The following is a 26,036-nucleotide window of genomic DNA, read 5'->3' as shown; positions in this document are numbered from 1 at the left end:
TTAATCTATGTTATGTCACTATCGAACGAGCTCCAAACTTTCCGCGAATGAAAGAGACAAAACACTGAACAACTAAAAAGAGCTTACGAGACATACATCAGAAAGGCATTTAACTAAATAAAAAAAAAATATTATTGGACAACTCACACACATAATTACGCCTAAAAAGTGGCAAGGAATGTACTAAAAATTCTGTAGGAATTCCACCTGCTAACTAACAGTTCGTTATTTATATGTAGTGAAAGTCCTAGGTGTGTGTTTGTTTAGAACCCGATCAGCGATAACAAAACAATACCTTCCACGTTCGTAGTTTTAGCTTTTAACCAATATTATTATGATATTTTTTTACTATCATTTAAGTTTAATAAATGCTTTCTAGCTCCGAGCACGTAATCCTGAATACACGTATCCCAGTTGATCGTAGTCACGTCGAAGTTAAACATTTCTTTATCTTTAGCAGACAAAGACTTGCAGAGAGCTCTCACGTTGCTATCACTAAATTTCCATTCATAGAGTAAAAAGAATTTGACTGCTTCCACGACTTTTCGCAGCCTACTCTGTATTTTCATTTGCCTGAAATAAGATAAGGTTATTTGTTCAAATCCTAGCACCATCCTGCACAGTAAAATCATCCTGCAGAAATCTATATGACAAAATCAATAAAATAAATAAATAAATATCATTGGACAACTCACACACGGTCATTTGATTCCAAACTAAGCAGAGCTTGTATTATGGTAACCAAATAACTGATAAACATACTTATATATTTCTAAACACATACTTATATAGATAAATTGACATCCGGGCTCAGAAAAAATACTCGTGCTCATCACACAAAGATTTGTCCCGGGTGGGATTCGAACCCACCACACGTAATGAAGCAACATTTTTAAATTGACCAACAAAATATTCTTAAATAATAAGTGGATACAGGGCGACATTTTTATAACGTTTTCGCTTATACTTACATGGCTTTCTTTCCCGTTATTAACGAGAATGCATCGATGATATACGCCGGCACAATCTGTAGCACAAAGCTCAATACTAAGTACAGGAACGCGCTTGGTGTGAATATTAGCATTGGCCACGGCAGCTCGTCTGAAAGCAACGTACCAAAATCCATAAATACTCCGTACTCTACGTAAAAGAGAACCAGCATGGTCTATGGACCTCTGGGCTCAAAACTACGGGTTTGCTGTTATGCGTTAACGTATTGAACTATATATCTATTCAAAACATTTATGGAAACCGGATGATGAATAAAACGTAATTCATTCTCATATTTAATTGAAGACATATGTAGATGGTGGTAAGACAAAGTGATAATTAAATGCATAATATTAAATTTAATACTGTGTGTAATATACATATATTATATTGTTAACAGAATAAAAAATAAGCAACTTATTTATCATAATTATTTAAATAACTCACTTAAAGAATATTTTAATGTTACTCGTTTTGCTATCGCAGTAGCTTGATCACACGTAATAGGGTTTGACGTCCCACTGCAACAGTTGTAGACTTTTACATCTTCAGACCTAAAATTAAATAAAAATACATATTATTTCTGAGAACTGGCTGACGTATTTATCAGAAATACATATGACATTAAGAAAAAAATAAACCTTGAAATGAAAACAATATTAATACACGTACTTTTGACATTTAGTGGCAGCAACAATCACTAGATTTGTAACTAAATCGACTGGAATGAGATCGGTGACGTTGGTCCCTCGGCCTATAACGACCTTCATTGTACCGGTGGGCATACCCACGAACAACCCTGTGGAACCATTCCAACTGTCAATCCAACCAGGACATGGTTCTTTTAGGGCAGCCATCACTGAAATAATATAAAAAAGACCTTGATGTATCAATTATAAATGTTTTCATTATTTCTATATTTATGCCCAGATATATTGACTCGGCTTCAGCTGTAGGTGGAATATCAATCAATAAATTACACAATATATCAATTCCTAAAAGTTTTTTAGTATTTATGACAACAATCTCCTTATTTCCAAGTAAACAGAGACGTTTGCACAACATTTGTAAAGAAAATTTAATTAGAAAGTCTAGCATAACAGCATAAAAGATATTTTTACAAAGCAATATTTCCTCAAAGCTCTAAAGAGGTTTTACGTAGAAAACGTTATCATTACCTATAGAAGGTCTAACGATAGCAGACGGTATGTCATTGCACCCCTTCTTTACTAGTTCTTCAGCGAACGCCTTTGAAAACGTGTACGTGTTAGGTTTCTTCCCTGGAAACGGTAAGAATCTTCTATATAATAATGATAAAAAGTAGAAAAACACATAAGTAAAATTCAGTAATTAATTGAAAGTATTATTGTTAGTGTAAATGTATTGTTTAGGAAACGCTGGGGTTCACTTATCCTTAAATGGACATATAACCCTATATAAATAAAGAAAAAAAAAAACACATAAGTAATGATATTTTTAGTGTTCCAGAATAAAATTGGCACGACGAAATGCTCCTGGGATCGCTATAGAGCCAGTCGGTCTGTTTGTTACGATCCTAAATATACCCCTATTTACTGGAAAATGGGACACACGAACAAATGACAATAGCCTGTAGTGTATAATGTCATGCGTTTAAAATGCTTTACAATTTATTTTACAAGCTTTAAATAAATATTGGATAGCCTATTTTGGTTCACTTTCTCAGAATAAAATCCTTTAGCACTTTTAAATATAGTTCCTAAAACAGATCCAATGTTCCAAACATTTTCTTTTAACAGTCACATAAAGATTGAAAGGGTATTTTTAACATCTTACTATCCCACTTCTGGGCAAGGGTCTCCCCCCAATCGATTGAAGCTTTAGGCATTTCGTCCACTACGCTGGCTAAGTGCGGATTTTGCATACTTTCAAGAAATGTATTAAACAATGTATTAATTTATTTGACAATTTAAATATAATACAATATTATCAGTTTTAAAAAGATAAACTTACCTAAAATCTTCTTCATCACATCTTCATTTTCAGAATGTAACTCCGCAACTGTTCTAGCGTGTTCATAAGTTACAGGCATGGGATATACAACCTCATCTACGTCAGAACGATCCGAATTACTGAACGCTGTCGAAACATGCACAAATGCCTGTGTAAAATATAAATATTATTGTAACGCTACAATAAAAATAAATAACAGTTTCATGAAGTAATTAACTCATTTACTGGCTATACCATGGAATTACGATACTGGTTCAACTATTTTGCTGCTGTGTTGACTTAAATTGTTTAAATTTATTTGTAAAAATTATAATGGAAATAAATAGTTATCATAAAATTTCGAAGAAACAACTTGTATCAGAAGGAAGATACCTAATATGCTTTGAAGTTTATTTTTACGCATGTCATTATGTATTTGAAATTAAATGAGTAATATTATTTGCAAACGCTTGAAAAAGCCAAACCTGCTGTAACTTCAATCCAAATAATTATTCTTTTTTTTTCAGTTTTATGAAAAAATAAACAATCATTAATTATTTTCTTTGCAGTACTTTTGCTTCTTTACACGAGTCAAGTTACGTATAATCCCCTCACCTGCAATTTTTTCATCCGTCGACATAATTGAATTACTTCATGGGTGCCATTGACGTTAATATTCAAAGCCTTGTTTAGAGGCAGGTTGAAATTCACCGTCGCTGCCAAATGAAACACTATGGACACCTGGAAACATATTTAAAACGTAATTGGATGACTTTGTGAATATATAAGTAAGTCGAGACCGAGGAAAGAGAGAGCGATTTAATTACGAGACAAAAAACACAAATTGTATTATTCTATAAACTAGATTGATGTTTTAGATGCGAATGTAAATATATTGTAGAATAATAGGTAATATCTTGATTGAATAATATGTGGGACTGAAAAACGAACATGGCGAAACGTAGGTGTATTAAAACTCTCAATGGCTTATTCTTAAAAGCGTAGCCTACGCTATCTTGAATGTGATGTGCGATAGTACTTGATGATACTTATAAATATTGAAAAATTATATATATAATAAGTTTATTGTTCTGTTTCTAACCTCTTCCTCTAAAGTCTTTAAAACATCAGGCAGTAATCCAAGATCATCACGAGTAATATCTCCAACTACGGGAATTATTTTGTTCAAGTCCTTACTCCGACTCATCCTTAGTCTGTCAAAAAGCTGAAAAGAATAACAAAATAATAATTATATTTCATTATCAGATAAGGAATCTAAAAAAAATGATTACAAAGAAAACTTAATAACTCGAAAGGTCGAATGTTACTTGTTTTTATGTTTTATAACAATAAAAATAGCAAACGATGCATTTTACAACCATCTACAATCAATAAATTTAGACACCACCACATTAGAATCCCTACTTAAGAGAAAAAGAACCAAAAAAACTTAAAAAATCCAAGGAAATATGTAACCTTTGTCTTTAGGCTAATCACAAAGAAATAACATAAAAGACATTTAGACCACTTACTGGTGAGTTAGTTATTTTCGCCATTCTGTCTCGCGCCAGTTTATTATTCTTATCGCGTACAAGCACATATATCTTGTCAATCCCACTGCAGCTATACAGTAACTTCTCTATTAAAGTCTGGAATAAAAATGACTCATTAAATATAATAAAAATATTTATGACCGAAAAGACAAGTAATATTTGCAAAGTTTCAAAAAGATAAAAAGCAAAACACATCTGCGGCATTTGTTCCGATCTCTTTGTACCTTTCTACACAATTGTGATAATACTATCGGTAATCTGTACTTATGTAACAGTAAATAATATCTCGATAAACCAAGTTGCAGAGGAAAGCAGTCTAAGTTTGATTGAAACTTTAGGAATTCCCTGTGAGGATAGATTCAGTGAGCACAAAGCAAATGATTGCTAATTGGAGAATGCTATTGCAAATACCGCTAAAACATACGTTCTCTGTGAGGTTTCACTGCGAACGTATGTAATATCAAAAGGTATTCTTATAAACATTGTTTCTGTTGTTCATACTATAGTATTCTGAGAAAAATATCAATAGTTGTAGAAAAGGACAACTAATTAAGCGAATGGAAATAGAAAGGCGCATGCCTCGTTTGTTGTGAGCCTAGCTACCTTATAAAGTAGGTAATTAATTTATCTAGAGTTCTTCTTTTCTTATGTGTCTCATTTATTGTAATTAGATTGAATTGAGAACAAGAGAGACACGAATCAAAAACGAAGGAGTTAGTTACTGGTTTTACGTCATGTGTTTTGACATATCTTTATATATATAATTCTTCTGTAAGTGTGTATGTCACTGAACTTCTCTTAAACGACTGGACCGATTTTGATGATTTTTTTTGTGTGTGTTCAAGGGGATCTGAGAATGGTTTAGATTCACGAAAAAAAATATATATATAAAATTCTCGCGTCACAGTTTTCGTTGCCATACTCCTCCGAAACGGCTTGACTGATTCTCATGAAATTTTGTGAGCATATTGAGTAGGTCTGAGAATCGGCCAACATCTATTTTTCATACCCCTAAGTGACAATACATATTTTTGTAATTTACATGGCAAAACAACGTTTGGCGGGTCAGCTAGTATTCAAATAAATACCTAGATGTGACAATATTATTCAAATAAATGCGGTGCTTAATAGTCAACTACAGTAACAAAAACGTATATGGTCCGAATTGATTAAATGTTAGGTAAAGCGGTTAGACCATTGAATTATGGATATCTAACTTGAATAAGTCAAAACTAATGACGTCAATAAATTCCATACGGTTTCGATACTAATGAATTGAATTAATATTACTCCTATTAGTTACTTCAGTAATTGTTTTTCGGTTAAAACTACAATTTAGTATAGACTGATGACAAAGAAATTACCAAATAAATAAGTACTCGTAAAGCTAACTGTTCAGACAATAATATTTCAGCAGCCCATAGGAACACGTTTGCAAAAGAAACTCTTAAATGATTCCTTGTATTTAATACTATGTCAAAAGCAAAACTTAAGCAATTAAGCGGAACAAAATCTACGTGGAAATCTGAAAGATACCTTTCCTAGAAATCCAGTACCACCTGTCAGGAACACAGACTTCCCGGAATAAAAAGACGCCACAGCTGAATCTTTGTCGTCGAACATTATTGACCCCAATTTACGGTCACCTGAAAGTAAAAAACAATTTGGTAGAAACATATTTTTTTTGTTTACCTCACGCCTGTTTAATATTAGGTCGGGAAAAAGTCTTTTCGCATTATAGTATGTATAAACTCTTGAAGCCAAAGCCTTCATACATACTATAATGCGAAAAGACTTTTTCCCGACCTAATATTCAGACAAATGTATGAAATACAGTCTCGTTTTTCATTCAAATTATTGAACAAATATAATAGGGCGCAAGCCTGCTGCAATATACCTTACAAAACTCCAGGATTCTATTGAAAACATTTCAACAAACATTTAAAAAGCTAAATAACGTGTCCCGGAATCCAAATCCGAGACCCCGAAATCAACAGTCGCTATACACTAACACTAACGCTTAGACCAAAAACGCGTCTTACTGAAGGATTCGTTCTAAAAATGTCTTCCGTTTGTACGCACCTCTTAAGCTAAGGGTGGAAGGACCATACGCGGAATTTGTCATCAGTGGATTAACGAGGTTCCAAGGATTCAGAAAATAAAGCACTGGGATTAATCTGTTACTTACACGTTAATTTCATAGGTACATATTAGTTTTACTTTATATTGTACCCACGATGTACTGGCTGTTCAAATGTAGAGACTTAGTGATAATCATTAAGTGAAATTCACTGTCAAGTTCTTTAGTGCCAAAGAATCCTTAATATCGTTTTTTAAACTTCTCTTAAAACTTGAAACATGCTGCGCTAGGAGTCAACAACCTTTCTCAACTTCAGGGAGTTCAAAGGAAAGTTCAGACATGATTATTATTTATTTACATCAACAGTATAGCTCTTATATCACTATTATATTTTATCGTAAGGTCAACCTAGTGTCAAAATTATTCAAGCGAAAGGCCTTTGACATGGCTAAACGTCTCTTATCCTAATATCACTTATAGCGTTAATATCGTCACGCGGAATAATTACGCGCAGTAATTGTAATGAGCTACATCTAACGCGGACATAATCACACACGTTCAATATTAATTGTTTGCCGTAATTATCTGCGGCTAAGCCCATGGGCTTGTTCAATAAACGTGACTATTCGACCATTCATCAGATTTCGACAAACAATGATCTCTCGAATTCTACAATTTTAAGAACTTGTCGTTCGATACTACCAAACAGATTTTTATTCGTAAATAAATTATGTCATAATGTATTAAAATACATAATGCTATTACAATAAAAAGTATTCACTTTAACAAATATAGGTACATTCAAGATTTACCTTGAATAATTTTGTAAATAATATATTTTTATTTTAAATATTATTTTAGTAAAGTTAAATAATATAGTACTTAAACATACATCATATTAATGTTATATTTTGATCACCTAATAAAGTAACGTTATCTTAACACCCGTCACAATACACAATGGTCAATAGTGACGACGATAACAAAATAAATCACTAATTGAAAGAAAACAAGAATAATATTATGTTTATATTTTTGTTACCACCCTAATACTGGTATAATATATTGAAAGCTCGAATTATTTCGTGTATAATCTATCAAATGTCTTAAAAAGTAAATAATTATCAGTCCGTTACACATTTTACCAAAAACATAATCCTTAGCAGTTTTTTCACAGATAAAATATGTATCCATTTTTTTATAAAGTGAGGTTTTCGTAAAGTTAAAACTGGTCTTCATACGACTGAAGTGCCATCTATGTGCACACATGTAAACATGCAGCCCTTAGCTAAGGGTGGCCGGAACATACGCGGCACGCTTTACGTAGTTCTCTAGCGCTCCGATAGATGCAGAGAGCTCTGCTATCGAATTATTTATTTTATATGCTTGTAAAATATTGTAAATATTGACTGCCTCCGTGGCGCAGTGGTTTAGGTCACCACGCCGATACCACTGCATCGGGAGGTCGTGGGTTCGATTCCCACACGGAGCAATTATTTGTGCGATCCACAAATAGTTGTTTCGGGTCTGGTTGTGCTTTGTGTCCGTTGTTTGTATGTTTGTAAAAGTCCCCGCGACACAAGAGCAATTCTTAGTGCGGGAGTTGTCTTTTTAATGAAATAATGATGAAAATAACTTAATTATGATTTAGAAAATAATTTTGTACTTGTAAATCTTTAATTAGCTTCTGGAAATACGTACTGAATTAAGAATGTTATAAAACTCAATCGTTTATTATTTGGTTTAAACATTAACACCGTTAATAAGTCAACGGAGTGGAAGTTCTTTTAAAAAATCTGATAGCCAACCTTTTCATTTCACAATTCTTTTAAAACGTAGATTTAAAAAAATAATCTCATCGTGCGACTTTTTTTAACATTCGTCAATTGTGTAGCACCCTGTTATTTTTAAAGGTCATCAACGATAAATAAGTAGGTTCTGTTTAAAAAAAATAAAACTGCAATGACGTACGTATGAAATCTTGCGTCAAAAATGCAATAAAAACACTTTTTAAGACAAGTTCTGAACTAATTATAGCTATTGTGCGAGCCCTTAAATACAAACAATCAATGTAATACCGACCACTTTTTAAAAAACATATGTAATTATATGTTGCGTTGACTGTTAAATAATTTGGTACCAGTTTCTAAAAGGGTGTTTAGGTACCTAAGACCTAAACACGCTTTTAGAAACTGGTACTCGACTGGTAATCGACAGCGATGAAGCTATAAATCACTTAAAATGAAATACTGGCTTGATAACAATCTATACTAATATTAAAAAACTGAAGAGTTTGTTTGTTTGTTTGTTTGAACGCGCCAATCTCAGGAACTACTGGTCCGATTTGAAAAATTCTTTCAGTGTTAGATAGCCTATTTATTGAGGAAGGCTATAGGCTATCACGCTACGGTCATTAGAGCGGAGTAGCAACGAAAAATGTTACAAAAACGGGGAACATTTTGACCCATTCTCTTAGGGTCGGCTAGTTTACAATATTCTACAATCTGATGTTTTGTAAACGTGCCATTATTTTTATAACATAAATAAGACAGTGGTTATTATTGTCTACTATAACTTCTTTTTTCTTCACATGAATTAGATAGGTATTTTAATGATCCACAAATAGCAGTTTTAGGACATCTATACTAATCTATACTAATTATAAAGCTGAAGAGTTTGCTTGTTTGTTTGTTTGCTTGTTTGAACGCGCTAATCTCAGGAACTACTGGCTCGATTTGAAAAATTCTTTCAGTGTTTGATAGTCCATTTATCGAGGAAGGTTATAGGCTATATATCATCACGCTACCACCAATAGGAGCAGAGTACCAGTGAAAAATGTTACAAAAACGGGGAAATTTTTAACGCTTATGTAACGCAAGCGAAGTTGCGCGGGTCAGCTAGTAAATAATAAATGACAAAATGATTGAATATTCAGATCAAGTGTTATAAATAAAACATAATCTTCTTCTTATCTTCTTATCGTATGGTTAGTGGTCAACCTAGTGTCAAAGTTGTTCAAGCCGCCCGAAGGCCTTTGACATGGCTTAACGACTGTTATCGTAGTAGATAACAACCGGGACCGACTTTTAACGTGCCCTCCGAAGCACGGAGACGCCCAGTTCAAATACCACTATGCGGTCACCCATCTATGGAATGACCGCGCCAAGGGTTGCTTAACCCACAGATCGTTTACCGACCGGTGAGCGCAACTGGCTATGGGCGCCTCGAATAAAACATAATAATTTATTCTGTCTGAGTAAGTGACGAATTATTTCGACACAGTAATTTAAAAAAAACGTTTTCAAACTTCTTAATAGCAATTTTTTAAATCTTATCCGTCCCAAAAATGAAAAATAACCCCGAAACAAACAATAAATATTTACCGAGAAAACCAAACAACATGTTATTGTTATTAAAACATCTGAAACGTTAAAATAGGTTATACGTCACCTATGTACAAATTAATATAAGAACGATATTCTTTCATAGGGGTAGGCAGTTGCCTCTTTCACATCCATATATCTTGTCATACAGGACCGCCGGTTACGAGTACTACGCACCTGACCTTTTTGCACAATTTTGCAACATCTTTCATTGCATTTACATAACGATAAAGGTTTTCCATTGTATTTTCCTATTGTGCCTTACACCTGCTTAGGCACAAAAAAGTGACAATGAATCGTAGCAGAAGCATTTCTTAACTACAGAATAGTTACTTACTATAACCTTACTGTGCTCGATTCACACGAAGGTTAAAGTAAGTAAGGTTAGGTTTTATTTACCTCTATAGATTAGTTTTTCTTTCAGGATTGGGATGTAAGCATTGTCTTATTAACAAAAAATATTTTTCTTAAAAAAAATCTTTAGGTTTTTTTTTGTAGGACGCAAAGTGTTAAGCGATAATTAGCATGAAATTATAAGTAATTTTATGAGAAAAACAAGTTCGTTTACAAAAATTAACATTGCATTTGTCTGCCCAGTCCAGTGACCTAATTTGTTGCTTTAAATTGTTTTTTAAACACGATGCAACATATAATGTCATTTGATTGTAACCATCGTGATTATCCTCGACGAACATATATTACTAATTTTAACTATGGTTAAAATTAAACTGCTGTCAAATTAAACCCATAGTTTTGTCCTGTTTTACCATTGGTCAGGTATTTAACGACGAGTTTAATTATCCTTTACTTTTTCAATAAAACAAGCATATCTTACTTATTTACACTAAACCGCTTAAAGTGAAAATTGTGGTTTAGAATGCGGTCATAAAACTGAATAAATTGATATACATCCCAAAAATATCCTTTCATCATCGGTATCGAAAATCTGTCACAAAAAAACTAAAAATCTGTTTTTTAAAGGTTAATGTTAAAAATCGGAATTAAAATTAATCGTCTTTTACGTGCAATTTATGATAACACGAATACAAACAAAAACTATGTCGTAGAAAAAAACATGTTTAAATATTGTCAAAAAAAAAACCTTATGAAAATTCCCACAACCAAAAGATAGATTTTGTAATCGTTTTGTTAAAATAGTAACAAAAATATTACATACCCAAAAATGCTATGTTAAGTTTATTGTGTGAAAACCTCGTTTGTACGTTAACCACAGAATAAATAGTCTAGTATGTTTTACACTGGGCGCTACAGTACAACTGAAGGCAACTTTATACAGCCGAAGTGTTAACTCGCTTGTTTCCTTTACGAAGTTTTAAAACGTAAACTTTACGTCACTTGCGTCGCACTTCATTTGGTCAAAAACTTTTCCTTGTGCAGCGAGTGTTTGATAAAAGAAAATTCACTTGTCTGTGTCGTTGGTAGGACAATAAAAGGATGAGTTCATGTTTCATTTAGTGTTTATCTTGTGGCGTAATTTGGACTCTTTTTATATATTAGTAGCGTTTAAAAGAGTTTTAACGATATATCGCTAACTACGCTAAATTAAAATTAAACATCTTGGACTAGAAAATTAAATTAGTAATGTAAAATAGCATTATTTTGTAATCAAAAACCAAATGTTACATAAAAGTCAGAATGGGTTTTCTAGTAAATTCAGAACCCGCAGGTCAGCCGCGGGTTAATTGCTAGTCACTCAGCCGTACGCTCTACCATACACCGCACATCATTCCGAAATACGATTAGACACCAATAGTATGTATGTTATAGTTTGTATGTATTTATAATTGTAGTCTACAAGCTTTCATTTAACTAACAAAGTCATGTGTAACTTAATCATTAAATGATTATTTTATTTAAAAAAAAATGGAGTATCTAGCTTAAACTAAAATTGAGAAGTCAACTGCTACACTATTTATATTATTTGATATGAAATTACATTAATTAAATATTGCTACAAGTCGTTTTGTGATTTAGACGAGTATTTTGAGTGACTCTACCGTTACTTAGGGCTTCGCCGATGAGTGGTGGATAAAGTTTATAATAAATAAAAGGACGGTATATGTATGGAAAATATATTATTGTCAATTTTATATTACCAAGCTACCTCCAGAATTAAAGTATGGTTTAGGCTTCTTTGCGCCTGACAAATATAATACGGCAACGAAAATTCCTGATAGTATTGAAGAAAAATAAAATGAACAGGCGCGTTAATATTGCTGCTATTTTATACACAGACTTCTTAAATCGTAGGTCCAGATTCTTAATAGTTCTTTTCCCTTCTTGTTTTTAATATTTGATGTTTTAATTTGAACACCTGGAATTTAACCTTTCGAAGACAGGATAATTGATATAGAGGTTGAGTACGAAAAAACTTTTGTTAAATATCTTCGCAAGTTTCGATTCAAGATTTATACAAAAATTGAGAAAATATTCTTCTTTACAATTGGTATAATAAAGTACAAGATATATAAGCATTCAGGAACAATGTTGAATACACGACATGGTCTAAAGACGCGATAGAGCGCTCGTCACGCTTCGCTCTCACTACCGGCGTGACACCGTTACTACTACCTACTGTTGATTAGATATCTTTGTTTAAACCCAAATGGGTAAGTACATACAGATGTATCACTATGATTTAAAATCTTGTTATCCAAATTAGAAAAAAAGGTGTCACAAGACAAGACATCCATAGAGTTAAGAACTAATGCATTTCTATGATCTAAAAAGATTTTTCTTTACGATTTTAATAATGGGTAGAGGAGACATTATTATTCAATATTCGTATTAGGCAAATAAAATAATTAGATTTTCATTCATGTAAGAGCTGCAAGTGCACTTGCAACTTTATATTGACACAACACATAGTTAAAAGCGCGAGTTTCCCGTTTATTGTTTAACGTTAACGTGTGATGAAAATTTAACCCAATACTAAAACGTACTATTACTTAAATAAATGTTTATAAACATTTAAATATTTATTTAAATTAGAATAAACATTAATATTTTAGCGTCGAATACTGATATGTTATTTATAGAAGTTAAAAAGTTTGACTTTGAAGTTTAAAAATAGATACAGAAACATTTTAGTACACCGATCTATTTAGCATTTTTATTAGTGTTTAATCTATTTTGCGTGAGATTATAGGTTTCATATCTATTTAGAGATTAACAGGTTATTTGTATGCCATCAAATATGTTCTCAAGGTTTTAATCGATTTGATTTCCTAGTTTAATCATTGTAGCGCTTCTGGCCTAAAAATAGAACAAACCATAGTTATAGGAGGCCTACAAGCAATTTTTTTTTTAGCTTGGAGGCATACTATATGCTTCCGTAACACAAAAGCATAAGACTCTTCTTAAAATTGTTGTCATATAAAGAACTTCCCATAAGGACCGTCTTGGTGTTATATACAAAAGCCCTGAGCGGCAAATTAGCTCTCATGCAATATCTTATACCTTTATTAGGGGAAGGACTATGTTAAAGTAGTGCTCGTTTCGATAGCCAGTGGACATACTTAGGCATACTATGACTACGGATTTCGCTGTTCGATTATTATCATCTGTCTAAATATATTTTTAGTTTCGTACCTTCAAAAATCAATGTAGGTTTAGAACATGCAAATCAAACTAGGAAATTAATAAAAACGAGGTAAAAAACGACCGAAATATTACGCGATGTTTCATTTATGACATTAGTGTCCATGTAGAGTGCTAACTTATAGCTATTATTCGCTAAAAAAATCATAATAAGAAAACCCAACAACACCAGTTCGTTGTTACTACAGACGAACTATAAACGTAGATGATTCATCATTATACTACAAACGTTATCTAGATATCTTGAGTAAATGATAAAGTAACACGTAAGGTGAATACTTCGTTTTATATCATTACATGTTCAGGGTGACTTGAGATGTATCTTATCGAATATTTTGCGATATTGGACCTTGTTACTATCCTCTATTACGATCTACGGATTCAATTACGTACATATCACACCTTACTTGTATAAAAAACTAATAAATAAATATTTATTCAAATACTACTTTTAATACATAAACAAACACATTTTTAGTTCTTCGCTGTTCAGTATTATAAAATAGGAATATATTTGAATGCTAATTGTACCCATTACGCATAATTCAGTTCGAATGATTTATAGATATTTTATAACCGGTATCTGTTACCCAATGATCGAGTTTTCCACAAACGTATTGTTATAAAATGATAGATACCTCAGGTAGTAGTAACACTACCGATGTTACATACACTGTATTACACACACAGCTTAAGTATGCTAATTTACAATAACTCCTGTTTTATCTTTTACATAGTTTATCTACGGAATGCTCATTCCAATCCCCGTAGGTCGTAATTTATTCGAAGGTTCCATCAAAAGGTGTCGCGTTTGCATGAAAATGTGTGCATATATACTTGCGTTGACACAGTTGACCTCAATTCAGTTATATGGACGCTGAAACCCATCGTGCTGTCAGATTTCCATTTACTTCAGTGACAGGCTACGATGTCAAATCCGTCTCTACTCAACATTAAGAGCACTCTCGACTCTAATTAGAGATTAATTGAATCAGGGAGCGACGGAGAGCCCTTTGTCGGTTACTCACATAAAAGGCCCACTCCATAACAGCAGACCCCAAAAAGAACTCCTCGTTTGTATCAAAATTAATGCCATACAATTGATTCAGAAGCAAAGGTAATAATGAATCGATTTTAAATTATGAATTTCTATCGTTTTCACACACTCTCGGCGAAGTTCCGCTGGTATGTCAGTCAGTTGGCCGCCACGCGTAGTCGGCGTCGCACGTAGCGCCATGTTTCGCGCTGTGACAGACGGCTGGAAGCGATATTGGTGGGGAACAGGTACGGAACAAACAATCACGACTTCCTCAATAAACTACCAAATTATCTATTACGGTGTGAGAAGGAGAATGTGTGCCGATGCTATTTTTGTATTTTTAAATACGCGCGACTTTTCTCTGTATACATTTGCAAAGAAATGTAACGGGTAAACGTAGAGCGGTGTCGGTTTGTATTTTCTGTCAGCTGCCCATCATAAGCTATTGTTCTGCCAGACAGGTAATCGTTTCTTTGAACTATCGCGTTTTACATAGACGTTTTGTGGTTAAAAGAAAACTTGTTGTGTAAAAGGGTGCTAACCGGTGCGAAGTACAGCGTACCGCAGAAGTTCAAAACTATTTGCGTCTGCGTTCGTTCAACTTCGGTACGCATTCGTGCGTTTCCGGAGCACGTGGTGAGGGGACCGTGTTGACAGGTGTTGCAAAACTGATAACAGTTCGCTTTCCGGTTTTTAGGGAGATAAAGCTTTTTATTTGTCAACAATACCCACGATAATCTTTGAGAAGAGTGAATCTTATTGCAGTTGTTGCGATTTATCTATTAGTTCAATATTCTATGACCAATAATTATTAAAATTTATGTAAATTATTATGATCACGATGAACTGCCATAGTGCATTAGAAGTAACAGGTTGCATCAGTAATCATGGCAAGTAAATTACAATTAACGAATGTAACATAATTACGTTTTAATTAGCTATTGTTAACATTTCTTGAATATTTTGTGCTCAACGTTAATCCAAAAACATTGTGAGTCATAGTTAGTTAATACCATAATAACAATAAATTCAAAAACTGTAATTTAAAAGACTTCTTATTTTATATCGTATATTAGCCGAATTGATAAGAATGCGTTAGTCTTCCGTTAACGAAGTTGTGTGAGGAAAAACGTCAAGGCTTCTCGACCTACTAGTTTTTTCGCGACAGACCTTAGATACCTATATAATAAATTCGTTACGGAAACATTATGATATAATTTAGAACCGATATAGGAAATACGCAACTTCTGACGTGGTTCTCATGACCTTGAAAATTACTGAATAATATCGCTAGATTTATTGATAAAGTTAGCTACTAAATTATCAGTAAGTAAATATTTGGTGACTCGCACAATATAACACGTTGGGTATATATTTATGTTTGTAAAGCGGAAGTTTAATATTGAAAGAAAAACCATGAACAATGGTGATTATATTAAATGTCAGAATGTACAATTAAAAAAATATTTTGTTATAATTCTCTTTTTTTTAATGGTCTAAGTATAACCGTAGTAAGTGCTCTTTTCGTATCACATTAATTAATTATAACATAACATACACAAAGAACAACACTTTCACAAGCCCGAAAGGTACAGTCTTATAACAGTACTAGCTCCCGTCCGCGATTCCATCAGCATTAAAAAAATATTACCGGGTAAAAAGTATCCTATGTATTATCCTAGGTTATAAACTATCTGTATATTAAATTTCTTTTAAATCCGTTCAGCAGTGTTTCCGTGAAACAGTAACAAAATATCCACCCTCACAAACTTACGCATTTATATAAGTAGAATTTTTGTATTGGAAGTAATGTTTACTATATGTATATTTTGTTCATTAATTGTGGTTATTTAAGCTAAACAGTCCAAGTGTTTGTGAAAATAAGTAATGTACTTAGTGTTGTGCTGTATAAAAGTGAGTGCGCATCAGACCGAGGACTGTAGCACGACCAAGTCAAGGATATCGACTTCAACTAGCTGTTATACAGGGTGTAAACGACAGCCTACCGAAAACGAAAAAAAATGACTTTAGACACGATTCTGGTGCTTATGGCGTTGAAAATTTTCATCGGTTTTTTCTTGATTTTTCCGATTTTTTATGCGTTTTTTTATATTTTTTCTGGTATTATTTCGTTAATACTACACAATGCAACATGAATATGAAAAAAAACACCGTCATATTACTGTTTTTCACAAAAAACAGCAATGGATTAAAACAACGTATAAATTCGCTATCAGCTGTTCGGCCAACGACACCGCGCCGGCGGCGGCCGGCCGCGACGGTCGACGTCACGCCGCGTACCTACGCGCGCCACACAGACACGATTACGCACACAGCTGTCAACCTCACACTCACTAGTATGCAGCGTTACTTAGTATTTGTTCTATGTTAAAAATGAAAATTACATAATTATCCCGCTCTCCGATAAAAGGTAAATTCATAAGATTTAAAATGTGTGATATCTTATTATTACACGTACAAATACATACAGAACAACAAAAAATCCTATTGATATTCTTTAGCGCTATAAAAATCTCTAATAAACAATTTAACATGTATTGTCGCTTTGTTCCATTTGTTCTTGCAAAATTCTATTCGATATTTACACGCTCATTCATACTTCATACAAGCGCGGTGCGACTCGAAAAGTAGATGGCCGTAGTGACGCGTGCCGCCGCGACCGCGCGTGGATGTTACATAGATGGGATGCGGCAAAATGGATGCTAAGTAATTCTCCGGGGATTATGAATTATGATAAGTTAGTTTCTCTGATAAGAATATTAATGGATATTGATTGTTATCATTGTTATGTACCTACATTTTTTATGGTTTAATTAAATAAACGTTTCGTGTTTATTTTATTTACTTTAAGCTGATTTTATGTTATAAATATCAAAGTTTTTTAAACTTACATCAATAATGTTTGTAATGTTATTTGGTATTTGAATAAAACTACAATGCAACCAGTAACAACTGTGACAAGTAAAAATAGTAATACCACATCAATATTTTATTGAATCTAATCTCTCGCTGGGATCCTAACTCGTCGCTCGTCACCAAATCGGCGGCGCGCGTGCGGACGGCGCGGAGGGAGCGGGTGGCGCGGGCGAGGGGCGGCGCGAGTGAGCGGAGAGGCGCCCGCGCCGGCGGCTCTCTTTGATCGATAGTTCGAGCAATTCGCTCGCGGAAGACGGAAGCTTTTCACCGGTGTCGTTCGTTATGTCCTATTCGTCGTGTCGTGTGTGAACTGCTGTTTATTATTACTTGTTATTGTTCCGGTTTTGAGTTGTTAGTGTTTTTATTGTTATTATTTTTGTTGTTATTGTTTTCAAAGTGCAGTTGTGTTCGTAAATAGGAAGAAATGTTGATGTGTTATGGATGGTGAAGCACGTGGAAGTGCACGGCGTGCTCTGCACCTGTACGTCCCGATCCAAAGGTACTCAAACTCGCCATACACCAGGTATTTGCGTGTTGATAGACATTGATAACAATTTGTTTTAGCACTTCCTTATTATTGGTTACGTTTTGCTATTATTGTTTGATTTCACGTAAGCCAAGTAGGTACCTACCTACTTACAATTTTACTATGAGCTATTGTAACATACGGGCCTACTTACGATACCATAAACGATACATAAGATTGTTATCTAATGATAGCGTTGCATACTAGTGAGCGCATAGACGTGGTGGTACGCGTATGTACCTACGACGCGTCGCGACATGTCGTCGCTCAGCGCGCCGCCGCCGCCAGAAATCTCGTAGGCATGCGCGGAGATACATCGCGTTGTTCACTATACATTGAACGCTCAAAAATGACTAACTCGGGAACCAATCATTTCCGAGAAATATCGTTGGAGTAAATTTCGCGCATACAGAGTCACAAACTTACCAGTAAAGTTTTCGGTTAGCTGTCATTTACACCCTGTATACTTAATTGTAGCCTTTTACAAGGAAAATATTACATTTAATACTTATTGTAGCAAAGAAAATGTCAGTACAATAGTTGATTTTAAAACAAGATATTTAGTAAGATAAGACTAACATTGTTAATGGCGAAACTCGGGTGTATTTTCGTACACCTCTGCCGACACCTTTGACTTTAACAGGCGATGTAATAAGTATGTAAATATGTAATTACAATCGCTCTGTGATTTGAAAATGTAAAAACAAAATAAACTATTACATTCTACTTTACAATTTTACCTAATTGATTTTGGTTCATGTACAATCATGTATCGCATATTTATTCAATGGTTTAAACGGGATTTAAATACTCTTGGATTTGCGGTAAGAAGCACAAAACTACGTAAAATCTTCAACAATTTTACAGTATTTATACATTAACGAGTATATAATAATTTTCCTTACTGTGTAAAAAACCTCTACAAATCACGTTACAAACACAGTTTTTCTCAAATAAATAAACAAAAAAATTACAAACACATTTTGTACACGTAGATACCAACGCATAAGATCATAAATCTTCCTTATTTAGAAAAAAAAAACAGTTGTAAAGTGACAAGACATTAAGCCTCTTCAAACAACGTGTCATGTTTTAATGTTCGTTTGTAGAAAAACTGTACACATACTTACATTGTCATTCATCATAACTGAACTAGGATTGCGTTACTCATATTTATGACTAGCTGACCCGCGCAACTTCGCTTGCGTCACATAAGAGAGAATGGTGAAATTTTTCCCCGTTTTTGTAACATTTTTTACTCGTACTCCGCTCCTATTGGTCGTAGCGTGATGATATATAGCCTATAACCTTCCTCGATAAATGGGCTATCTAACACTGAAAGAATTTTTCAAATCGGATCAGTAGTTCCTGAGATTAGCGCGTTCAAACAAACAAACAAACAAACAAACAAACAATCAAACAAACAAACAAACTCTTCAGCTTTATAATATTAGTATAGATGAATGTAGAGTGCTTATGACTTCACTACAGTTTACGTATACAAGTACATATTGTGTGTATTGTTATATGTTTTACTAATAAAATAAATCCTACTTATATTTGTGAGAATGTGTTTGTATGTATGGATGTTTGTTACTCTTTCACGCAATACTTCTGAATCGATTACAATGAAATTTGGTATGTAGGTAGCTGAATACCCAGAATAACACATAGGCTTTTTATCCCGGAGTTCCCGAGGGATCGGGATTTACATGGAAAAGGTTTTCACTCGGACGTAATCGGAGGCGGCTTCTAGTATATTATAAAAAAAGTTAAATAATAATATTATCTTATACGATTAAAATATTTATAGCACTTTTTTTTATTTATAATCGTTGCTAATACACCTAAGTGTTTATGTATGATAATTACTCACCTAAGTGTTAATGTTCACAGAATTTAATAGGTGGGATTAAGTTGCAAATCTAGTAATCTACCTCAAGAACTTGAAACAAAACTATAAATATGATATAATTTCGCGCCAAGGTGGACACATCAAATCATAACCTTCGCATGCAATTAACTTCCACGTGCAATATGCAAAAGGAATTGCAAGGCAAGCAGGATATGATAATGTACCAAATTAAATCATCGGATATTTGAAACACAGACCACACCCACGTTACTTAATTTTTTGATGGTTTTATTAGTTTGTTTAGGTTTATAAAGCACTTCATTGGTTTTTACGTATTTTATGGCCGCAATTATTCTCTAGTAGGAACATTTCAACGGCTTCTGACCATATTTTTAAACAGATTTTTTTTGTCGATGTATTTCTATCTTTATATTATTATATCTCTATAATAGGGAAATGGTAAACTTAGCTTACTGAGAACAAAATCGATGATCGACTACATAATTAATAAATATTTGTGTACTGCAGACTAATTATTCTATATGTTTTATGTAATTGAGTAAGAAATTCCAAAAATATTATTATTTCTGAATATACCTGAACTTATTTCTCAACAGAAAACCAAAGCTTAAGTCCTACAGTGTAAACTAGCACTACTTATTCTACCCCTTAGGGCTTAACCGTCCGGTAATCAACGTCAGGTCATGACCTAAACTTGCCTCCCTAAGGGAGCATAACTATAGCACCTTGATTGACGCCGCTAGGTTACAGTGCCCATAGGTACCTACTACACCGTGATTCTGGCTGTTCATTTATAATTAACTTTGTAAGGGAATATTTTATACGAGAATTGTTAGGTTAGTGTTTCGGTTTTTTTTATTTATGTTTTACAATTATTTGGTTAAGCGATTTGTAAACCAAAAAGTCTTCCTTAATCTTATCAAATATCACTTCTTTGACTCTAAGAGTTCAATAGTTAAATTGTGAATCAATTGAACATACAACAGACTACACTATACATCAATATGAATGACAGAATAGTTTTTTTGTCCGTACAAAACATTGATTGTATCTAAAAATACGATAATTCGTTAACGACTCAAGCTTGTAGCAATGATTTAAACATGCCTATAAATAAAATGATTATACAAAAAAACATGGACTTTTGATATACTAAGCAAAAAAGCTACAGGCGGATCCTCGGACCACGCAACAGAGACTAAAAAGACTGCGTAAACCTCTTATTAGTCGAAAAGTAGAGTTAATTTCAAAATGTAGTTACATTGACAGTTGGTATAGATTTTAAAAAAGATTTCAGCTAGTCTAGATTCAGTTCGAAAATACACCCGCGCATTTAGCTTTTACCTCGGAATAAACATACAATATACACTTCATTTGTAAGACCCAAACACATTACGCTCCTTTGCGTCACGCAGTCGGTTAAAAAGCAACAAACGATCTAAACAACTACAGAATAAATGTTGCGTGTACCAAGAAGTCTTTACGAACATTTATTACGATCGGCAGCACATAATTAACCATAGTCAATTCGTATGAACGTTTCATTGGTTTTAATAAACCGGTCCTGATGCAATGCTCCATAGAACGATGTACAGTCAACTATAAAAGTCAGTTTACAAGTATATATTTTCTTAAGCTATTTATTTCGAAATGTTTATAAATATTTAAACAAAATAAAGTAGAATAAGGTATTTCATGTCAACGAAAATACACATATTGTGTTGATAAAATGCATATCCTAATGCTTAAGCTATGTTGATTTATTTATTTATAATGTTTGAATTATCTGTTATTGAAGACAAAAACCTCTTATTAATCACACATTTACCGCTATACTTGTGCAACCATCATTGCCGTATTTATGTACTAAAACAGCGTTTTTGACCGTTTATAAAGAGTAGCGGATTTGACTTTTAACAAAACATTGCATTTATTAGATTTAAACATTTCAATAAATGACAAATGTTTTTTCGATGAACTAATATGCATACTCGTAGTTTTTGAAGACCTTTAATGTACAGCGACTTTTGCAGGTGACTGTACAAAGAAAATAGGGCCGAGACACATCAAGGCGAGGTCAATAGTACTTTATGAGAATCACTGTTTACTACTAGTTGTTTATGTGAATGAGTAGCATTAGGCAATTGTAAAGAGAGAAGATATGTATTTTTCCCACGTTTTGTTCTAGCATTTTGTATATTTCATTATATTTTGTTTAATATATTTTGTTTTCTGAATAAAAAATCGCTACAAAACTTAGGAACGATTATAGATAATATACACTATGGTTCAAATGTTGTATATGATTCTCAAAAAAAAATAATCTACGCATATTTGAACGAGGGACATACATAAAATAAAACTCGCGTCAAATTAAAAACCTACTCTGTATTTAAAGTCGGTTAGCAATATACTTCGATAAGGTTCTACGAGCGTGTTTAAAGAAGCTCAGTTAATTAATTACTATGTAATAACCTGTTTGTGGAAATTAAATTGTATGGTAACATTCCACAAGGTTAAGAAATGTGTAACATGTTGCGTATTGAATCTTAAAATAGACAAATTAATGGCTGTCAATGAACTCGTATTGAGTGATCGGTACCTTAAAAAGGCCATTCACAAACATACATAATGTTCTATAACTTGATAACTATCTTAATATCAAATAGTTATCAAAGCTGATGATTTCTTGGTTTTAAACGTATTAGCTATATGTGTCCACTGCTCATCCTGATTTTTAAAATATCGACTGGCTTAACTATATTGGAATCTTTTCAGAGGTTATTGCGTTTAAGAGCAACAAACATACATACATCCTTAAACTTTTGCATTAACTTACTTTATTTCATTAATGTTTCCATTTTAACACACTTTATATGTTTCGAACACGACTATAAGCACGCTATGGGAAACTATTAGTTGTGTTAAGGAAAACGGCCAAAATAAATATATACATATAATTGGTTTCACACAAATACAACGGTTGGTACAAAAAAAAACATTTATGACGGAATATCAAGTCACAAACTTAAAGTCTTAATGCTAAATATAATTATCGTTGATTTGGAATTTGGATTGAAAAGTGTAATTACTAGTAGAGTCAAAGTTTTCTAATGTTTAAAGTCTGCCTACCTCTATGTGAAAGTGGCCAGATTTTATGTACGTACGTAATTCGTAGGAATTGTATGCTCCTAATTTCATTTAAACAAAAATACATTCACTTAAATTTTCCCTTCGCCCTGTGTTTAATATTTCATTTATATGTGTCGCGTGAATCCACACTTTATATTAACAGTAGATTATAATCAATAACTACATTTCTACATTCACTAAACTATTCATTATCTTTGACATATCACGTATAGAACATATTTTAGTCTATAACACGAAAACGACAACTCTAAGCGACTTTTAACAACTAGGTCGTACTTTAAAACATTGTTTTCACTTTAACAACAAAGAAATTGCCGCTAGAACAAGCTTTGTAATGTATTTACATTGTCTCTGTTACATACATTATGAACTACGTGACATTATGATTATAATGTCTCATTGTTCCATGGTACAAGTCGTTATGGAATGTTTGAAACACGAAAGAAAGCTCATAAAAATAAGTGGTTTCTTTTTTATGTTTTGACGATGACAGCAAAATATTTGAAAAGCTGATTATAAGATATGTATACTAGTTAGTGTTACCAATCACTCGCTAATAACTTTTTAATTTATCTGCGGTCGAGGTATTTTCAGAAAATCTATTTCTATTTGTATCTGTTATCAAAATACATAGCTTACCGCATTGTATTTTTGGAAGTACAGCATTGGAAAATTTAGGCTAATAATCCTGTCTGAGATAAAAAATACTTGACATGAAATTTAGTATGAAATATTTGGTTACCATTTACCACAAATATTTAATTTTATAGTCATTGCATTGAAGATAACGAAAAGCTAAAACTGCTTTGTTTTCTGATCAAGTTTGCCTATATACCCTGTATTAATGGATTTTGTCAGTCGCAGTCGTAGAATCGTACCTAGGAAAGGTCCAAATCATTTGGTACTCTAATTCCTGTGAACATCTAATATACAAACGTATGTATACGGTTCCAATTACCAAATGGAATGAAACCATTGATGTCTCTCAGTACGGTCTATACGAAAAACCGCAAACAATAGCTATCTGTCAAAACACCTGCAGTTATCAACCATTAGTCATTATGATAAATAAAAACAATATTATCAATCTATCTACAATCATACTCATTCAAATTCCTGATTGCATGTTACGATATTACCGTCTCGCCTGCGTATCGTGTGCTAAGAATGTTAAAATATGAAAAGGAAAAAAAAAACTTTTGCTGTGTGTAAAAGCGAGATATCCAGCTTTTGCATATAACATTTTTGATTGTTTGTTTTTTTTTCGCGTTTAATCTGCTGAACCAATTAAAACAAAATTGCCAAGGTAACTGCTTTGCGAAAGAACTAAAAAATTAAAGCATAGACATACTATTTGAAACAAAACACGTAACTATTCGATAAAAATGCCTTAGCAGTTCAAATATACAGTCGTACATAATTTACGATTGTCACTGTCGAACCGTTTGTTACAGCCACTGAAGTTATTTCTAATATCAATAACTCAAATATTCTCGAAGTTACCAATCGAACCAAGTAGTATTCCATGGAGATTGTTTTGATAGAATTCATTAATTAAATAGAGCTTTCGATCGGACTTGTGAAACATACTAGAGCCAAAAGCCGATACTAATTGGTATTAGTTCGGATTAGTTTGCAGAAATAAGATAGGAATACTCGAATTACTTCGTGTATCGTGGAACTTTCTGTATTGGATTGCTAAATCTTTGTTCCGTAATATTTATAAGAGGAAGGAAGCATTCTCTTTACTACTTACAATGTACGTATATTAATTGTTTTCTTCTTAACATAACTAATAAATAATTCTGCCTAGCTCAATAATAATTATATGTTGTACAAGATTACGACTTTTTTTAAGGGGTGAACAAAGAGCAAAGAACGCCACTTGCTACGATTTGTAGAAAATTTAAACAGGTTCACGTCAGGTATAATGGTATTGGTATATGGCTGGTAACTACACAATGCATTTTTTTATCTCTAAAGATCACTTGGAGATCTTGTATGTTTGTTGACCAAGTTCATTAGCAACAGTATCTCATGTTTTAATATAAAGTTTCTGTGGTAAGATTAAATTGCGGTTTTATCCATCAACAAAACATTGACATAGACATGGTCCAGCTACTTGACCTTTATAATAAGATCATAATCCTTGTTTATTTAAAACCACGCGTCAAATCCTAAAATCTTACTAATATTACAAATGCTAAATTTTGGATTTGGATGTTTATTGCTTAATCGCGCCGATAGTTGCAAACTACTGCAACGGCTTGAATCAAATTTGGTATGCAGATTGTTTATAGTATACTTTATCCCCAGAAAAACGTATCACGGGGCGCAGGTAGGAGGGTTGGCGCTTATATTTCTATACTCACTTCGATGTTCCACATATGTATGCCCTATATTCGTATGTCAGAAGTCATAGATATCTTGAAACACTTTAATAATTCTGACGGCTGTGGCTAGTCTAATCTTAGGTTAACGGAAGCCTTGAAAACGAAGAGGCCAGACGACAGTTATAGAAATATGTATGACCGCTGTGTACATACGAGTATATTATGTTAAGTAAAACACCGTGCATGATAAGGATCAAATAACCACAGCTGGCGGAGAAGAAAATAGAAAGATATCTATAGTTTCCATTTAATTGATAAAATAATCTTACCTCTCTTTCTCTCGCGCGCCCCTAATAAATTTTGTTTTGGGAAATTTCTCCATAGCAGCTCCGAGGTCACCGGAGTGCACGAAAAAGGCAATAGAATATCTTCATATTTCATGGGATCTGCATACAATACACAAGTATTTAAATCCATTTTGCAAAAGCCGACTAGTCTCTCGCTGGAAGCCTACGCGATTGATATTTTTTTAAGTACCATGTATTTTCTTCCCGATGGTTTTATTGGGGCCAGT

The 26,036-nt window shown here is 33.2% G+C and overlaps 2 protein-coding genes across 4 annotated transcripts in view; one reads left to right on the top strand and one right to left on the bottom strand.

The window, feature by feature from the left end:
• Positions 1-268: 268 nt before the first annotated feature.
• On the bottom strand, positions 269-26,036 carry LOC142975541 (putative fatty acyl-CoA reductase CG5065). Of its 2 annotated transcripts, none has more exons than XM_076118457.1 (11): positions 25,792-26,036; positions 6,051-6,160; positions 4,494-4,610; positions 4,064-4,186; positions 3,577-3,702; positions 2,983-3,130; positions 2,169-2,270; positions 1,663-1,849; positions 1,438-1,544; positions 972-1,101; positions 269-573 (listed from the first exon to the last, which is right to left on the bottom strand). In XM_076118457.1, exons 1-11 carry the CDS (start codon positions 25,937-25,939, stop codon positions 333-335), a joined length of 1,539 nt encoding a protein of 512 aa, XP_075974572.1. In that variant the 5' UTR covers positions 25,940-26,036; the 3' UTR covers positions 269-332. The 2 variants fall into 2 exon arrangements, with proteins under 2 accessions (XP_075974572.1, XP_075974573.1); XM_076118458.1 differs by lacking the exon at positions 25,792-26,036 and adding an exon at positions 11,155-11,242.
• Positions 14,806-26,036, top strand: part of LOC142975542 (pancreatic lipase-related protein 2-like) — a 31,017-nt gene continuing 19,786 nt past the window's right edge. For both annotated transcript variants that reach the window (XM_076118462.1, XM_076118460.1), the window contains exon 1: positions 14,806-14,882. In XM_076118462.1, coding sequence (XP_075974577.1) covers positions 14,834-14,882 — 49 coding nt within the window. In that variant the 5' untranslated portion in view covers positions 14,806-14,833. The remainder of the gene's footprint in view (positions 14,883-26,036) is intronic.

The sequence above is a fragment of the Anticarsia gemmatalis genome, chromosome 9, assembly GCF_050436995.1.
Source record: "Anticarsia gemmatalis isolate Benzon Research Colony breed Stoneville strain chromosome 9, ilAntGemm2 primary, whole genome shotgun sequence".
Classification (NCBI taxonomy): Eukaryota; Metazoa; Arthropoda; class Insecta; order Lepidoptera; family Erebidae; genus Anticarsia; species Anticarsia gemmatalis.
This window is presented reverse-complemented; position numbering and strand designations above follow the sequence as displayed.